This window comes from Dipodomys ordii, unplaced genomic scaffold (assembly GCF_000151885.1).
Source record: "Dipodomys ordii isolate 6190 unplaced genomic scaffold, Dord_2.0 Scaffold108, whole genome shotgun sequence".
NCBI lineage: Eukaryota > Metazoa > Chordata > Mammalia > Rodentia > Heteromyidae > Dipodomys > Dipodomys ordii.
Genome location: NW_012267324.1, coordinates 1,313,574 through 1,331,652, shown reverse-complemented (window position 1 = coordinate 1,331,652; position 18,079 = coordinate 1,313,574). Strand labels below are relative to the sequence as shown.

At 60.1% G+C, this 18,079-nt stretch overlaps 1 protein-coding gene across 1 annotated transcript in view; it reads left to right on the top strand.

The window, feature by feature from the left end:
* The window catches only part of Mau2 (MAU2 sister chromatid cohesion factor), a gene marked incomplete at its 5' end in the record, with an annotated part of 18,715 nt that extends 1,262 nt beyond the window's left edge, over window positions 1-17,453 (top strand). The window contains 18 exons of the mRNA XM_013028307.1: window positions 7,906-7,923; window positions 8,365-8,430; window positions 10,609-10,704; window positions 11,014-11,108; window positions 11,646-11,673; window positions 11,761-11,916; window positions 12,137-12,283; window positions 12,355-12,445; window positions 13,167-13,270; window positions 13,522-13,599; window positions 13,716-13,781; window positions 15,088-15,171; window positions 15,470-15,519; window positions 15,631-15,708; window positions 15,854-15,965; window positions 16,128-16,218; window positions 16,474-16,601; window positions 16,688-17,453. Coding sequence (XP_012883761.1) covers window positions 7,906-7,923; window positions 8,365-8,430; window positions 10,609-10,704; window positions 11,014-11,108; window positions 11,646-11,673; window positions 11,761-11,916; window positions 12,137-12,283; window positions 12,355-12,445; window positions 13,167-13,270; window positions 13,522-13,599; window positions 13,716-13,781; window positions 15,088-15,171; window positions 15,470-15,519; window positions 15,631-15,708; window positions 15,854-15,965; window positions 16,128-16,218; window positions 16,474-16,601; window positions 16,688-16,762 — 1,563 coding nt within the window. The remainder of the gene's footprint in view (window positions 1-7,905; window positions 7,924-8,364; window positions 8,431-10,608; window positions 10,705-11,013; window positions 11,109-11,645; window positions 11,674-11,760; window positions 11,917-12,136; window positions 12,284-12,354; window positions 12,446-13,166; window positions 13,271-13,521; window positions 13,600-13,715; window positions 13,782-15,087; window positions 15,172-15,469; window positions 15,520-15,630; window positions 15,709-15,853; window positions 15,966-16,127; window positions 16,219-16,473; window positions 16,602-16,687) is intronic.
* Between the last annotated feature and the right edge of the window lie 626 nt (window positions 17,454-18,079).

Genomic DNA, 18,079 nt, shown 5'->3' with positions numbered 1-18,079 from the left:
GGCCGGGGCCGGGCCCCACACGTCCCCTCCTCCGGGAAGCGGGAGGGAGGGAAGGCCCTCCGGGACGCGGCCTCTCCCTGAGCGCAGCCAGGCCGCCGAGCGCTGGGCTCCCTGGCAGGACCCCCCTCCCCCGCCCCGCATCCCTCGCTCTTTCGGGACGCCCCGGATCGCGGACTCGCGGACGGGGAGGCGGGGTTGCGGCTGTCCGGCCGCCGCGAGTGCACGGGCGCCGGGAAGGGCGGAAGGCGGGTGTCCGGAGGGGCCCCCCATCGGTGCCCGGGGCGGGTGGGGGTCATCCGAGGGGCCTCAGGAGGCCGAGTGGGGACTCTATGGCTGAGGGGGGCTGGACGGGACGGGCAGGCTGCTTTCCTTCTGCCTGGTCCTCCGAGGCTTCTCTTCCCTCCTCCCGCTCCTGGGTAGGTCCCCCCCCCCCCGACTCCCCCAGCGTGGGGGCTGGCGGCGCCGCCCCGCTTCCGAGGACGCCTGCCAGCGCCTGTCATTCTGCCCTGGGGTAAACTGGCCCGGTGAACCCCGCCCCCTCAGGCTCCCACCCCCCTGTGGTTCTGATTAAAGGATAAACAACTGTTTTTTTTGGCGGGGAGCGGGGGGGGGGGGGGAAGCTCAGCACCTCAGCTGCTGGAGTTAGTCCACCATGATTCTCGTTTAACGAAGCAAGTTTTTAATAAAACCTCATCCAGACCTGGGTACCCTAGCAGTTCTCTTGCCTTCTGAGTAGCTGGAATTACAAGCATTACCCACAATGCCTGATTAAGAAGAAACTTGGTGAAAAGACTTAGTCTGGGTCTTTGAATGTGTTGTCTGAGGTCAGTGTGTGCTGTCTCACAGCAGAGTTGCCATTAACCAGATGAGGTTTGGGCTGGGTGGAGTGGCTCACAGGGAAATCCCTAGCTACTCCGGAAGCAGATTTCTGGAGGGTTGTAGGACCAGGCCAGTCTTGGCAAAAAGTTAGCAAGACCTCATCTCAAGGAGCAGTGCTTATGTGTGGGGGTGTTGTATTCCATCATCCCAGCCAGGAGGGAGATGTGAATAAAAGGGTCTCAGTCTAAGTCAGCCCAGACAAGGAAAGCAAGGCCCTATCTGGAAAATAAAGCAAAAAGGATTAGAGTCATGGTTCAAGTGGTAGACCATCTGTCTGCAATAATGAAACCCTGGATTCTAAAAAACAAACCATTAACCATTATTCCTCCCCCTATAAAAGAAAGAACAGTTAAAAATCTTTGTCCAGGCACCTATGGCTCATGCATGTAACTCTAGCTACGCAAGAGCAACATGGTTCCAAGCCAGCCTGGATAGAAAATCTTTGAGAGTCTTTTTTTTTTTTTTTTGGCCAGTCCTAAGGCTTGAATTCAGGGCCTGGGTGCTGTCCCTGAGCTTCTTTTGCTCAAGGCTAACACTTTACAACTTGAGCCACAGTGCCACTTCCGGCTTTTTCTGTGTATATGGTACTGAGGAATGGAACCCAGGGCTTCATGCATGCTAGGCAAGCACTCTACCACTGAGCCACCTTCCCAGCCCCCACATAGTGAATTCTAACAAAACTGGACTAGAGCCTGGTGAGGGGGTACACTCCTGGGATGCTGGCATTGGGGAGCCTGAGGCATCAGGATTGCCAGACCTCTGCTATATGGTGAGACCCTGCCACCTGGGCTCAAAGCCACACACACAACAGCCACCAGGTCCTGGGTCAGAACAATGCACCCTTACAATTTCGGGGACGTTTTCCTTTCATTTGTCCAGCAGGTATTTGTGCTAGGCCTCCTTTGGGCTCTGGGGATTAGTGATGACTAAACACTCCCTGCCCACTGGGTGTTGAGGTTTGGGTGAGAGAGACAGACGGACGATAAATGTGGTGGCCTTGATGTAAGAACTGGAGTGAGACCTGAGAGCAGGGCTGGCGTTGGTACATAGCCCTTTCGGGGAGCAGCTGCAAGGGGGGCTTTGTTTGTAGGACTGACATTTGAGCAGGCCTGAATGGGTGGGGTGGTGAGACTCATCCAGGGCACAGGGTCAGCGGCAGAGAAAGCCCCAGCTGCGGGACCAGCCGTTTTTGCAGTCTCTCCAAAGTGTAGTTGAGGCTGGGATGCAGGGCAGTGCCATGCTGCCGCTTGATGCCCAGCTCCTCCCTCTCTTAGGTCATAATGGATCCCTCCTCCTCCCCTTCCTCCTTGGCATTCTTTTTAAAAACCAACCAACCAACCCGGGCTGGGAAGGTGGCTCAGCGGTAGAGTGCTTGCCCTGCATGCATGAGGCCCTGGGTTCGATTCCTCAGCACCACTTAAGCAGAAAAACCTGGAAGTGGCACTGTGGCTCACATGGTAGAGCCCTATTAAGCTGAAGAGCTGAGGGACAGCGCCCAGGTTGTTCAGCCCCATGACCAAAAAAACAAAAACAAAACCTATCCTGGGGGCCTGGTAGGGTGGCTCAGTGGTAGAGTGCTAGCTTTGAGCTGAAGAGCTAAGGGACAGTGCCGAGGACCAGAGTTCAAACTCCACGACTGACAAAAAAAACCATGGGGCTTGAGCTTCTTTTGCTCAAGGCTAGCTCTTTACTGGAGCCACAGCACCACTTCTGGCTTTTTCTGTGTACGTGGTACTAAGGAATTGAATCCAGGGCCTCATGCGTGCAAGGCAAGCGCTCTACCACTGAGCCACCTTCCCAGCCCCCTCCTTGGCATTCTAACAGTGCTGCTAGTCATTGTGTCCAGTTTTGTTGTCTTTCCTCTTCTCGGCCTGTCAAGGGATCAGTGTACCTGAAATTGCTCTGGGAGCCTTGGTACCTGTAATCTCAGCCCTTATAATGAAGTGCCTTGAAAAGTGTCTTTGTAGGCTGGGGGCCAATGGCTCATGCCTGTAATCCTAGCTACTCAGGAGGCTGAGATCTGAGGATCGATCTGAGGATTGTGGTTCAGAGCTAGCCCAGGCAGCAAAATCCATAAGATTCTTTTTTGTTTTGTTTTGTTTTTTGTTTTTTTTTTGGTAGGTTGTGGGGCTTGAACTCTGGGCCTGGGCGCTGTCCCTCAGCTCTTCAGCTCAAGGCGAGCGCTCTACCACTTGAGCCACAGCGCCACTTCCCATAAGATTCTTATCTCCTGTTAAATACCAAAAGAAAAAAACAGCCAGAAATGGAACTGTGGCTCACGTGGTAGAGCACCAGCCTTTGTAGGATTGTAACTCAGAGCCTGTGAACAGGAAAAAGCATGATCTGTGGGGTTCGGGGCTGGCAACGAGAACCCCTGGGTCAGGCCAACGGTTTGATTCTTCTCTCTAATCTGAACCCAGCAGTTTGTCCTGCCTAGCTTCTCTTGAAAGCTGTTTGGAAGGGATGAATATGCTGCTGCTCCGAGTCGGCCCGCTCTCACCCACCCAGGAAGAGGTCCGGTCAGGGGCCTCCAGGGTGTTTGCCATCCCAGGCACTGGCCTGGCGTGTGCCGTCTCTGCAGATCCTGAGCCGCCCTGCACAGTGTACCAAAGCCGTTGCGTTGGGCTGGGCTGGTGGAGGGATTCTGGTTTTCCCCTCACACAGGAATCCTACGGCTAGAGGATGTGCAGGCCATTTCTGCTGCCTGTCAGCCAGTTTTCCTTAACTACCCCATTTCTTCTGGCACCCCACTTTCTGTGCACACTTGCAGTCATCTCTTGTCTTTCAGGCCCCCTGGCTTAGGCTCTCCTTTCCCACATCAGTCACTGAGTGTGGGTGTGTCGAGTATGTGTGTGCACACCTCCCGCTTCACCTTCTCGAGCATACTTCCTTGTGTGAACCTCAGGCCTTACGCATGCTAAGCACACGCCTTGTTCCCAGCCCCAACTTGGTTGGTTGTTTGTGGCAGTACTGGGGCTTAAACTCAAAAATTTACTCAACTTTTTCGGTTTCATAGCTGGTGCTCTATCATTTTACCCATACCTTTAAATTTTTGTTGTTTATTTAGCTCTGAGTCTCTTAGGCCAGGTGCTGATGGCCCACGCCTGTCATCCTAACTACTCAGGAGGTTGAGATCTAGGATCACAGTTCAAAACCAGTCCAGGCAGGAAAGCCCGAGACTCTTACTTCCAACTAGCCACCAGAAAACTGGAAGTGGCGCTGTGGTTCAAGTGGTAGAGCGCTAGCCTTGAATGAAAAAGCTCAGGGACAGTGCTCAGGCCCAGAGTTTGAACCCCAGGATCACAAAAAAAAAAAAAAGCCACAGAAGAGTAAATGCTTCTACGGAAGGAAATGTCCTTCAGAAATTCAGGTAGACATCTGTATTAGCAACCGGTGTTCTGTTCTCTCTGTCTCTGTCTGTCTGTCTCTCTCTTCCAGGTTCTAGGGCTTGAAGTCAGGGCCTGGACGCTGTCCCTCAGCTGCTTTTTGCTCAAGGTTAGCTCTACCACTTGAGCCACAGCACCACTTCCAGCTTTTTCTGTTTCTATGGTGCTGAGGAATTGAACCCAGGGCTTTGTGCATGCTAGGCGAGCGCTGCGGCTAAGCCGCCTTCCCAGCTAGTGTCCTGACCTTACGGCGCATAGTGCTTGCTTCTCCATGCTCAAGATGGTTTAGAAAGCTCCGCCACACCCTGCCCGTCAGATGCTTCCTATCTCAGTGTATCTCAGGCCATCCCTTGAACTTGCTGTGCAGCCCCGGCCGGCCTGGGACTTGAGCTCCTCCTGCCTCAGCCTCCAGCGCCAGGGCTAGACACAGCCACTGCACCCCGCTTGGACGCTTGTTCATTCCTCACTGAGGGGCGGCAGCCTGAGGGTCTCCGCTTTCATTTCCTGAAAGCTGGACAGCTGTCTGCTTTGTGGCCCGACAGGGCTCCGCGAGCCAGGCTTCTGAGCGTGGCCGTGTGGGGGGCGCTGGATCCCTGCCCGCTGGCAGGGATTGCACTCGTCCGTGGCGTGTGAGCCCCGCCGTGCCTGCCTTCCCTTCGGCTTGCGCACGGCTGTGCTGACCCGAGTCCTGGGAGCACGAGGCTTTTCCTGCCCCTCTCTTTCCCGTAGACTTTGCAGGACCACAGAGTAAAGCACGTCATAGGTGAGGCAGCGGTCTCCACCAGGACCTCCTGCAGACCTGACATGGCGGGCACTGCGTGTCGGTTAGCTTTGCATCACGTCTGAGATGGTCACTTACTTGGAAGGAAAGTGTACTGGGCTCGGGGCTGTAGAGATTTCTGGCCAAGATCACAATTCCTCTCAAGGCTGATCGCCTCAGCCGTGGCCAGGAAGAGGCCTGGGTCCAAGGACCTCTTCAGAGGCCATGACCACTTCCCTCCCGTGAGGCCTGACCTCCCGCAGGCCCCGCACCTCCCTCTAGCCGTGTGGGTCTTTGTGGGACCCTGCAGATCCAAATTTGTGTTAAAATCTTAGCTAGGCAAGGACTGGGAAGTTGGGTCAGTGGTAGAGCGCTTGCCTTGCATGCCTGAGGCCCTGGGTTCGATTCCTCAGCACCACATAAGCAAAAAGGAAAAAGCCGGAAGTGGTACTGGGCTCAAGTGGTAGAGCGCTAGCCTTGAGCTGAAAAGCTGAGGGACAGCGCCCAGGCCTAGAGTTCAGGCCCCACGACCGGACCCAAAAAAAAAAAAAATCTTAGCTAGGCAGCTACTCAGGAGTCTGAGAGCAGAGAATTGTAGTTCAAAGCCAGCCCAGGTAGGAAAGTCCATGAGACTACCTCCAGTGAGCCACCAGAAAACCAGAAGTGGCGCTGTGGCCCAAGTGGCAGAGCACCAGCCTTGAGCACAAAAGCCGTGCCCAGGCCCCTGGAGGGCAGTGCCCAGGCGCTGAGTTCCAGTCCTAGGACTGGCTCACTTGCAAAATCTTACAAAGATGCAACTCGAGGACTACGTTGGTGCAGGGCACCGCCGGGTGGTACTGGGCAGATGTGTCCTCCAGGAGGTGAATGCCGCCGGGAGACCGGGGCCTTGTGTGTGACGGGCAGGGGTCATTTGCGTGAAAGGCACTTGGGATGGAATCTGCACCGCTCCCGATCTTGTGACAGGGCGCTTGTGTCAGCCGCGGCAGTGACAGCAGTGAGGTGCATCACAGGACATCAGCTAACTCCCTCCATCTGCGTGGGCACTGAGCCACACGCCTCAGCCCTGGGTGGGCCCCACTTGGCACCAGCTGCTTTTTACCCCCGTCTTCTCCCTCCAGTGTGCCCTTTCCCCTATGACTGGCCAGCTCCCAATTGGTGCCATTTTTAGCTTTTCTGCCTGGCCTACTGTTAGACTGCCACGAGCAGGCCACGCAGGCCACGGTCCCTGCCTTCGAGCCCTGAGCAGGGCACCGGGAAGGCACACGCCCAGCCTGCTGCCTTTCCACCCTTCCCCTGCACTCAGCTTCAGCTTGCTGTCCTACAGCGCCCCCTCCTGGCATGCTTGCGTCTTTCAGACACTGGTCTCAGGAAGCTTCTATTCTGCCTGCTTTATTTTGGTTAGGTTTATTTGGTTTGTTGTTTTGTGCTATTATTGGGACTTGAACGCTGAACCTTGTTCTCTCAATTGGGTTTCTTGCTCATGGCTGGTACTTCACCCCTGGAGCCATGCATATCTCCAGTGCTAGCTGTGTGTGTGTCTGTGTGTGTGTACGCGCCGTGCACGCATGTGTGTGCGCTTGGGGCTTGAACTCAGGGCCTGGGCACTGTCACTGAGCCTCTTTGTGCTCTACCACTTGAGCCACAGCACAACATCTTGCTTTTTCTGAATTAGTTTATTGGAGGTAAGAGCCTTATGGACTTTGCTGTCTGAGCTGGCTTTAACTGTGACCCTCAGATCTCAGCCGCCTGGCCTAGTTTTGGCTTTTTGAGAGTTAGTTGGAGATCAGAGTCTCACTCCCTTCAGGCTGTGGCCCTTGGATCCCAGGCTGCTGCGTACGTAGCATTTAGGTGTAAGTAGTGATGAAAGTCTGAGCCACCAGTGCCAGGCTGGTTTGGAGTTTTTGAGATGGGTCTCTCCAGGCTGGCCTGGAACTTAGGTTGTCCTGCATCTGGGCGGCCCAGTCCCTCTGTGACATCCCCAGCCATTCCTCACTGTTAACCCTCGGTCCAGAATCATTTCCAGCACCAGGGGGCAGACTCACTGTCTCCTCCCTCTGCAACCTGGTTTGCGGTATTTTTGATCATTTGAACTTGAGCTTGCTTGCTAGGTACTCTGCCACTTTCCGGTTGGGTCTACTGTGTGTCTGGGGACGGCCTCAGCCATGACCCTTTTCCTAGCTGGGCCGTGGGCACACCACGGGGCCTGACTGGTTCATTGAAAAGGGGGTCTCTATCTTTGTCTTGGCCTCAAATCTCCATCCTCCTGATCGCCATGTTGCTGGGATACAAGTCTGAGTGTCCCTCTGGTGGACATAGCCCATAGGACGCCACTCCTGTGGTGTCATGCTTGCCAGCTTTCTCTACCGTGGACACCTCGTGCTTGGCCTGACCCCACCCCCCCACCCCAGCAGTGGGGCCTGTGGCATGCGACCTGCAGGGGGCATGAGTACAGAATTGCAGCCTGGGGAGGCCGGGCGGCAACTGGGAGCGTGGCTGGGGAGCAGAGGGGTGGCAAGGAGCCCCAAAGGACACGCCCCCCGCTCCATGCTCTCCTGGTTTCCAGAACCTCCCAGACAGCGCCACCAGCTGCAGGCCAGGTGTGCACACAGGAGCCTTTGAGGGACACTGGATTGGCTGCTGGGGGCCTTCTGCAGGGGGGTGTGGCGGGCTGGGCTTGCTGTCCTGGCCAGCCTCCCTCGTTCCTTCCCTCCCTCCCTCCCTCTGGGATGCGGCCCCCCTCCAGCTGGAAGTGTGGGCCTCTGAGCTCCCCGTGGCTTCTGGGGGCCTTTCCTTGTTCCCCCAGTCTTGCCAGCCCCTCACTTGCCTGTGGAGCCGCCGGGCAGCGGCCAGCATTAACCCCTTCCTTTCCTTCTCTTGCAGTGGCTGATATCCCAGCAGGTATCCTTTCCAAGTCCCGGCGCGGGGCCCTCGCTCTTTATGTGTTTGTTTGTTTGTTTGTCGGCCGTGGGACTGAACTCGGGGCCTGGGCGCTGTCCCTCAGCTCTTCAGCTCAAGGCGAGCGCTCTACCGCTCGAGCCCCAGCGCCACTTCCAGCTCTATCTGCTTATGTGGTGCTGAGGAATCGAACCCAGGCTCAAGCATAGGAGGCGAGCACTCTACCACTGAGCCACCTTCCCAGTGTCCCCCCCTTCCCAAGCGCACCCCAGTCCTGTTCTGTTGTTTCCTATTTGACTACAAAGGATGTGTTCGCAACTTGCTGCTTCCCACCGTCTGCCGCCCGCCCCTCCAGGCCACCCCTCCTGCCCTCCCCTGTGCCTGTCCTGCCCTGTCCCCCCGGCTCCGAGGGTCACAGCTCGGTCTCCTTAACCACTGCCCCAGATCCCACAGTTCGAAGACGTCAAGTTCGAGGCAGCGAGTCTGCTGTCGGAGCTGTACTGTCAGGAGGTAAGCGCAGCCAGCCCCTGGCAGCTGGCCAGGCACACCGGAGCTGCTGCCGAGAGGGGCCCGGAGGCTCTGGACCCCACAGCCAGGCCTGCGGGTGCCCAAGGCCTGCTGGGAAATGCACAGTCTGGGCATGGCGGCGGGGCCCCTGGCGTGGTTTACTTATGTAGGGGGCGGGGCAGGGGTGCACCCAGCACAGATGCGGTTTTCCTTTCAGCACTTTTGAGGTGCCCAGGGTGGAGCCTAGAGCCTCTGCACTGCGCGCCCCCCCAGCCCCAGGGTTTGCCTGGGAGCTGACTGCCTCCCACCCACGGCTTTCGAGAATAATCTCATCCCAGGGTGGAGCCAGCCTGAGAACCCGGGCTGGCAGCAGGAGCGGGAGGAGGCAGTTGCAGGCCAGCCTGGGGTGACACAGTAAGAACCTGTCCACCCCCCAAACAAAAAAAGAAAAGGGAACTAGACAGGTGAAGGCACCCCGGACTCTGCACCCCTGTGCCCCACCACCACCAGCGCTGCCGTCTTGCTTAACACCTTCGGGAGCGTGAAGCTGCTTTGGGTCGCTTGAGTGAGGAGTTGGTTTCGTGTTGTGGAGCAGGGCTCGCGTCAGCCCGGGCCCCCGGCGCTCGGCTGGCTTGCCTGCCTGGCGCCCTAGCAGCCGAACCTGGGAGAGTTGTGCCTGAGCTGGCTTCAAACCTCGGTTCTCTAGATGGCAGCCTTGTAGGTGCTGGGATACAGGTATGAGCCACGGGTACCTGGCTATGGAAATAAAGTGATTCAGAAGCTTCCCAGCCGAGCGCTAGTGGCTCAAGCCTGTCGTTCTAGCTACTCAGGAGGCTGAGATCTGAGGATTGCCGTTCAAAGCCGGGCCAGGCCGGAAAGTCCCTGAGACTCTGATCTCCAATAAACTACCAGAAAACCAGAAGTGGCACTGTGGCTCAAGTGGTAGAGCACTCGCCTTGAGTTGAAGAGCTCAGGGAACAGCTCGCAGGCCCAGAGTTCAAGCCCCACGATCGACAACAAAATAAAAATAAGAAATCGTTTCCCGGCAGTGAGCCCAATAAATCACTTAGTTCTTTCTCTCCCCCTCTCTCTTTTTTCTCTCTTTTGGCTCATACTGGAGTTTGAACTCAGGGCCATGTGTTTGCTGTGCAGGTGCTTTACTGTTTAAGATGTATCCTCAGCTTTTGTTTTTATTTTTGTTTTTTGCTCTTTTTTCTTGGTCAGTCCTGGGGCTTGAACTCTGGGCCTAGGCGCTGTCCCTCAGCTCTTCAGCATAAGGCAAGCACTCTACCACTTGAGCAACATCGCCACTTCCAGCTTTTTCTGGTGGTTCATTGGAGATAAGAATCTCGTGGAGGGGCTGGGAAAGTGGCTCAGTGATAGAGTGCTTGCTTTGTATGCATGAGGCCCTGGGTTTGATTCCCCAGCACCACATAAGCAGAAAAAGCTGGAAGTGGCGCTGTGGCTCAAGTGGTAGAGCGCTCGCCTTGAGCTGAAGAGCTGAGGGACAGAGCCCAGGCCCAGAGTTCAGGCCCCACAAACAGCAAAAAAGAAAAAAAAAAGAATCTCATGGGGACTTTGCTGCCCAGGCTAGCTTTGAACTGTGATCCTCAGAAGTTCAATCTTCTGAGTAGCTATTGGAGAGGCATTGGTGCCCGGCTGGGAGTCAATGTTTTGTTTTATTGGTCGTGGGGCTTGAACTCCGGGGCCTGGGTGCTGTCCCTGTGCTCTTCAGCTCAAGGCAAGTGCTCTTACCGCTTGAGCCACTGTGCCACTTCTGGTTTTCTAGTGGTTTATTGGAGATAAGAGTCTCACGGATGTTCCTGCCCAGGCTGGCTTTGAACCATGATCCTCAGATCTCATCCTCCCGAGTAGCTAGGATTATAGGCATGAGCCACCAGCGCCCGGCTAGGAGTCAGCTTTTTGTTGGGCTGCCTGCCCTCTGTCCTCCCATCCACGCTTCCCACCACGCTGCAGTGGGAGGCATGTGCCGACATGCTCTAGGTGGTCTTCTAGGTGATCTGGCTGGGGCACGGCTATCCTTTGGATCTCAGCCGCCTTTATTTTCCTTTCTAAATAAGTGGCATGTGACAAGCCACCTGTGGTGGTAGGGGCGGTGTTCAGGCAGGGAACTTGATGGCTGGCTGCTTGTTCCTCCTTGAATGTGATGGTTCCTTCCAGAATTCCGTGGATGCGGCGAAACCACTGCTGAGGAAAGCAATCCAGATCTCGCAGCAGACTCCCTACTGGCATTGCCGCCTGCTCTTCCAGCTTGCTGTGAGTACTGGGGGTCCCCGGGGCCCCTCAGCCTGCCACAGGCAGTGGGCAGTGGGACTGCAGCCCCTGCCCCAGCAGCAGCCCTAGCTGGAGCTTGGCTCTGGGGAGCGGGTGGGAGAGTGTTCCACGGCCCTCGAGGGCTGGCTGCGCCCCTAGAGCCACCACTTGGGAGTCCAGGAAGCCTTCAGAATCATGTGCGGGCGCTGCTGCGCGTGCGTGCCCCAGCCAGCGCAGAGGCAGCGGTGACCGTGGGGCAGGGAGGCGGCTCGGGGTGCATGGGTTTGGGCCACTTCACTGCTTCCTTTTCAGCAACTGCACACGCTTGAGAAGGACCTGGTGTCGGCCTGCGACCTCCTGGGCGTGGGGGCCGAGTATGCCCGCGTGGTGGGATCTGAGTATACACGGTGTGTACCTTTGCCCGCGTGCGCGCGCACGCACCTTGACAGCGATGGTAGCTTAGCACAGGGCGCAGATCCGGGCCTCCTCGAGGGGCTGCGCACGCTGCCTGACGCCGTGGCTGAGCTGGGGTCCTGGCAGGAGTGTGGGCCCCGGGAGGCCAAAACCAGACTTGCCCAAATAGTGTGGGACAGAGGGGCGCAGCTGTCTGTCCTTCCGCGGATCCTGGGGGACAGGGCCCAGCTCACAGACAGGGCGGTGAGGCGTTTGGCGCCCACATCTGACCCCAGGCCCTCGGCCGAGGGCGCCAAGGTGGTGACAGGGCGTTCAGACGGTGACGTGTGCTGGGACCCAGTGCTCAGAAGACAGGAGCCCTGTGAGTTCTAGGCTAGCCTGACTTGCACAGCAAGGCCTGGTCTCAAAACAACAGCACGACAGGACAGGATGCAGCAGCACCAGAAGTCAGACAGGGACTCGCGCGTCGCCTGCCCGCCTGTGCTCGGGCCGGGCCCCGCAGGCCTGACCCCCCTCTCTCTCTGTTGCAGGGCGCTGTTCCTGCTCAGCAAGGGGATGGTAAGTGAAACTGGGCTGGGGGTGCTGGGGTGCGGGGGCCGGGAGGAGAGTCTCAAGTCTGTCTGCCCCCTCCTCCCCCCTCCCCAGCTGTTGCTGATGGAGCGCAAGCTGCAGGAGGTGCACCCGCTGCTGACGCTGTGCGGGCAGATCGTGGAGACCTGGCAGGGAAACCCCATCCAGAAGGAGTCGCTGCGTGTCTTCTTCCTGGTGCTGCAGGTCACCCACTACCTGGACGCCGGGCAGGTGCGTGGCTGTGCCGTGCCCACCCTACCCTCAGGACAGCTGCCCGCTCAGACTTGGGGGGAGGCCAAGTAGTTCTCAGCCAGTGTCTGGTGGCCTTTCCCAGGTGCCAGCAGGAGGGGCCTGGAGATGGGCGGGGCCTAATGAGATGGGCGTGGTCTGTGTGAGGGGTGGGGCCAGGCGCCCTGGTCTCTTGCTCAGGCGCCTCTTCCCCCTCTGGCAGGTGAAGAGTGTGAAGCCATGCCTGAAGCAGCTGCAGCAGTGCATCCAGACCATCTCCACGCTGCATGACGACGAGATCTTGCCCAGCAACCCCGCCGACCTCTTCCACTGGCTGCCCAAGGAACACATGTGTGTGCTCGTCTACCTGGTGAGTCCCGTGAGGCAGCCCCGGGCCCGGCCTGAGGGAGCGGCCCGCTGACCTTGCCTGTCTCCCGCCAGGTGACAGTGATGCACTCCATGCAGGCTGGCTACTTGGAGAAGGCACAGAAGTACACGGACAAGGCGCTCATGCAGCTGGAGAAGCTCAAGAGTGAGTGTGGCAGGGCTGTGCACGGGCCGTGCTCCTGCGAGCGCGTGTGCGTGCGCGTGCAGGGGAGTGCTGGCCACCTGCAGCGGGTCCTTTTTTTTTTTCTTCTTCTTTTGGTGCCAGTCCTGAGACTGGAACTCATAGCCTGGACCCTGTCTCTGACCAGTTTTTCGCAAGGCTACTGCTCTATGCTTTGACGGCTTAATTTTCAGCTTTTTCCTGCTTAAGTGGAGATAAGAGTCTCCCTGGGACTTTTTTGCCTCAGCTGGCTTCCAACTGCCATCCTCAGATTTCCGCCTCCTGAGTGGCCAGGATTCCAGGTGTGAGCCACCGGTGCCCAGCTTTTTCCAGCTTTTTGTTGTTTAGCTGGGTTTGAGAGTCTCAGGGATTTTTCTGCCCAGGCTGACTCCCAGCCTCCTTCCAGATTTCAGTCTCCTGAGTAGCTGGGAGATTACAGGGGTGAGCCACTTGTGCCCAGCAGGCAACTGTCCCCCTCCTCACTCCCCCCTCCTGTGCGGCCGGGACTGTAAGCAGGGGGAAAGGAAGCGCAGCTCCAAGTTGCTGCTTTGTCTTTCTCTTTTGTTACTGGAGCTCCAGCCCAGTGTCTGTGTGCGCCAAGTGCGTGTTCCTCCCCTGAGCACCCCACCAAGAGTCTCCCCTTAACCACCCATGCTTGAGCTCCGTCCTCCCCCTGCCCTGTGCTCACTCCCAACTTGCCCCCCAGTGCTGGACTGCAGCCCCATCCTGTCCTCGTTCCAAGTGATCCTGCTGGAGCACATCATCATGTGCCGGCTCGTCACAGGTCACAAGGCCACGGCGCTGCAGGAGGTGAGCCCGGCCGGGGTGGGGGCTCTCGTCCCTCCCCAAGTCCCCAGCTGGCCAGGCCCTGTTCTCTGGTGTCCCGCCCCCGCCCCCCTTCCTTGGAGGGGCCGAGTAGGGCGGGCGGGCGGAGGGGAGGAGGCACGTCGGGCCTGGGCCTGGAGGGTCACCATCCACAGGGAGGAGGTCTTGGCCGCACGAGGCTTCTGCCATGGGGTGGGGCTCCCAGCCAGGGCCCTGACTGCCTGCCCCTCCCCCAGATCTCCCAGGTCTGCCAGCTGTGCCAGCAGTCACCCCGGCTCTTCTCCAACCACGCGGCACAGCTGCACACGCTGCTGGTGAGCGCTGGGGTGGGAAGGGGTCTGCAGTGGGCCTTGTGCAGGGGGGCGGGGGGGCTCGGAGCCAGCCCCCGCGTCCCTGAGCGCGGGCCCCTGACGGCGCCCTGTCTTCGCAGGGCCTGTACTGCGTCTCTGTGAACTGCATGGACAATGCGGAGGCCCAGTTCACCACGGCGCTGCGGGTGAGGCCGCCGGGCCGGCTGGGCCAGTGGCGGGACTCGGCCCACGGTGCCATTGGTAGCATGAGGACAGACCTTGGCCATGGCCTTCCAGCCCCCACGTGCTGGGCGAGGGTGGGAGGAGCTCGCGGAGGAGGGGCCTGGGCGTCTCAGCACCCTGTGTCCCCCTCGGGACGGGAGGCTGTGGACACCTTGCTCCTGAGAGATTGGCATTTGGGTGAGGGCCGGGCTCCCTTCCAGATACACCTCCAGCCCCTGGCATCGCCCCAACCCCTGCCCCTTGCTTCCTGCCCACTACGCCCTTCCCTCTCACTGTACTTCCCAAATTTGGCCGCTGTAGGAGCAGGTGGTCCATCATCAGAGCCCAAAGCCGGTGCCCTGAGCGCCTACCAGCACAGGTGGCCCCTGTGCCCCAGGACAGGTCTCTGGTGTTGAGCGTCTCCGGTCCTGAGGACACGCGGGCTCCCCATGCACGGGCCCTGCAGGGAGTGCTTGCTCACTTAGATCCGCCCCTCCGTCTTTTTTTTTGGGGGGGGGGTTGGTCATGGGGCCTGAGCTCTGGGCCTGGGCGCTGTCCCTCAGCTCTTCAGCTCAAGGCGAGCGCTCTACCACTTGAGCCACAGCACCACCACTTCTGGTTTTCTGGTAGTTTGTTGGAGATGAGTCTCATGGACTTTCCTGCCCGGGCTGGCTTTGAACCGCGATTCTCAGATCTCAGCCTTCTGAGTAGCTAGGGTGACGGGTGTAAGCCACCGGGACTGGCTCCTCCGTCTATCTTGTTCCTCAAGAAGGACTGGGGGGGCTGGGAAGGTGGCTCAGTGGTAGAGCACTTGTCTTGCATGCATGAGGCCCTGGGTTCAACTCCTCAGGACCACATAAGCAGGAAAAAAGCTGGAAGTGGCGCCATGGATCAACCTTGAGCTGAAGAGCTGAGGGACAGCGCCCAGGCCGAGTTCAGGCCCCAGGCCTGACAAAAAATAAAAATAAAAAAGAGGGGCTGGGGTTCAGCCAGGCATGCAGGTGGCCCTGAGTTCCATTCCTGCCACTGCAGACGAGGAAGAGAAACCCCAGAGGCCTCTGGCAAGGCCTCTTGTCTGCCTGCCCCGTCGGGTGACGCCTGTGGCGTTTGGCCCGTTTAGGCTGACAGCGCCCCCAGCCCCGGGGGGGGCGGGCGCTGCACCTCGGCTTCCCTTAGGTGTCTAGCCCTGCACCAGGTGCTGGGTGGGGGTGTTTGGGAAGAGCATCTGGAGGGGCTGGGCTACTGCCCTTCCCACGGATCCCCCACATCCATCCCCTTTTTGCGTTCCAGCTCACCAACCACCAGGAGCTGTGGGCCTTCATCGTGACCAACCTGGCCAGCGTGTATATCCGGGAAGGAAACAGACACCAAGAGGTAGTAGGTGCCACGCTTCGTGTCTGCCTTCTTCCCTCGTCCGGCCCCGAGGCTGTGCCTACGCGGCCAGCCCATGCACCCCGCGCCCTCGCCACCTCTGGCCCATAGAAATGGCAACTCCCCAGATGCCAGGACTTGGGCCGGCTGGGAGGGCATCGGGGCAGTGCGCCTATTCTCTGCCACCCGGACCTGAGGGACGCACACATCCGGCCAGGGGCCCTGCACCCGCGCAGCCCGCGCCGGGCACACTTGCCTTCCGCGAAAGGCAGCCGCTCTGACTCGCACTTTCCACCCTTAGCTGTACAGCCTGCTGGAGAGGATCAACCCTGACCACAGCTTTCCTGTGAGGTGAGCAGCCCCGGGCCCCCACTTCTGCGGAGGGGCCCCCGCCCCTATGCCAGCCGCCGCCTGGGCCCCGCGGCTCTGGGGCGCCGTCCCACATCGCTCTTCTGCCCCCAGCTCGCACTGCCTGCGCGCGGCTGCCTTCTACGTGCGCGGCCTCTTCTCCTTCTTCCAGGGCCGCTACAACGAGGCCAAGTGAGTGCAGGCGCTCGCAGGCGAGGGGGAGGGCGGGGGGAAGCGGGGGGGGGGGTGTGCCTGGCCCAGGGCTGTGACTCGGTGCTCCCGTCCCCGCCGCCCTGCCACCCCCTCCCTGAGTGTGGCGGCATCCCCTCCCCGCCAGACGCTTTCTGCGGGAGACTCTGAAGATGTCCAATGCGGAGGACCTGAACCGCCTCACGGCCTGCTCGCTCGTGCTCCTGGGCCACATCTTCTACGTGCTGGGCAACCACAGGGTGAGTGCCCGCCGGCCGGGCCGGGCGCGGGGCACCCCCAGCCTCCCACAGACCCTGCTCGTGTGGCAGACCATTCTCCCTTAGAGTCGTGGCTCAGGACTGCCCGGCAGGCTCTGCCCACTGAGCCCCTGCCCCAGCCCCTCAGCCACTGTTGGTTGACAGGAGAGTAACAACATGGTGGTGCCCGCCATGCAGCTGGCCAGCAAGATCCCAGACATGTCGGTGCAGCTGTGGTCGTCCGCCCTGCTCAGAGGTTAGTGCACAGCCCGCGGGGTGCCCAGCGCCACAGGGCCTGCAGGGTCTCGCGGGCAGGGCCCAGGTGCCCGGGGCTCCGGGTGCCCAGTGGGGAGCTGGCGGGGACACGTTCCTGGGCTTGACCCGCCAAAAGCTGGCTGTGGAGGCGCGGCCGAGCTGGTAGAGAGCTAGCCTTAAACGAAGAAGCAAAGCAAGAGCACGAGGCCCCGAGCTGCAGCCCAGAACCAACCCGGGGGCCGCGGTGTCCCCCCAGACCTGAACAAGGCGTGCGGGAACGCCATGGACGCCCACGAGGCGGCGCAGATGCACCAGAACTTCTCGCAGCAGCTGCTCCAGGACCACATCGAGGCCTGCAGCCTCCCCGAGCACAACCTTATCACGGTGCGCCCCTCCGCCCCGCGCCCTGCCCTGCCCGAGGGGACTGGGGGGGGGCTGGGGACCCCACCTCACCTGCTGTTCCCCCACAGTGGACAGACGGCCCGCCCCCGGTGCAGTTCCAGGCCCAGAACGGCCCCAACACCAGCCTGGCCAGCCTCCTGTGAGCCGCCGGCGCCCTGCGCCCCCCAACACCCTCTGTGCTCCTGAGGGCCGCCGCAGGCGTGTGCACTGACTTCCGGGCGCCCTCCACGTGGGGCCGGGAGCCCAGCTGCTGGCTCCAGCGACCCCCAGGCCACTTCACCTGCCCCGCCACACGCCAGCTTTCCAGAGGAAGAAGCCACGGCTGCCCGAGCCGCTGAGGCCCCTTCCTCCCCACCCCGGAGCCGGAGCGGGAGCCAGGCAGTGTTGGTGTTGCTGACCTGCAGTCTTGCCATGGTGTGGACTTCACCCGGCTCAAGGTGTGCGGTGACACCCCGAGATCTGAACCCCGGACCTCTCCCCAGCAGCCCCCGCTGCAGAGGACGCTGGGGGACCAGGAGGAGGTGGCTCTGACTGCAGGGCTCCGAGCAGAAGGGGGCCAGAACCCCCGATGGTGCTGCCCTTCCGTGGGTCTCCCGAGAGGCGGCCCGTGGTGGCTCCCCTGCAGAGCAGGGCCGAGGCAGCCGACGCCCGGCGGGGCGGGGCCTGGGGCCGAGCCCAGGTCTTGATAGCTTTGCACAGTGAGCGACGTGGGGTCTCCACAGGGGACACTGGGGACACTGGCGGCACAGACCAGCCGCCACCACTAGGCCTCGGTGTGCCTCCCTGGGCGGGCCGCTGCCCGCGGCCAGCACCACGGGCTGGGACAGCGGTGCGGGCAGCGGGGCTGGGGGTCCTCGCCCAACCCCGGAAGAGCCTGGCGCTGCCCACGGGGAGGAGGTCGGGTGGCGCTGGTCCCGGAGCCGGGCAGAGACCCCGGCCTGCCCCATCCGCCCCACCGCTGCATCTGCCCCAATCATGTCGTCCATCATGTCTCGCTCCGCCTATTTATTGAAGACTTCGCTTAGAGGGCATTGTATTTGTAGAGCAGTTGAACAAGAGCCTCAACTCTAACATCTGTCCTGATGTGTACCTGCTGGTGGTGACCTCTGCCGTGCACACGTGTGAACGCGCCCTCTCCACAATGATGCGTTCACTGCTCGGCGGCCCCTTTCCTCCCGAGGGTTGTGGGAGTCACGTGGGGCCACGGCGCGCGTCTGGGCACGCTGGAGCCCACCTCAGCCCAGCCGGCTTGCGTGGGCGGTGGTTGTTTCCCCTTGTGTTGACTGAGTCACAGGCCCCGGCACTATTCCAGCAGGACACTCGCAGGCCCTGCCAGCGAAGGCCAGGCAGTGGGCACACTCTGCCCTGGGCTCACAGTGCTACCCATCACTTGGGGTCCAGGCAGTGTGGTCCAGAAGATTCTGGGTGTCCTCCTGCAGGTCCTAGGGAGTCCGGGTACA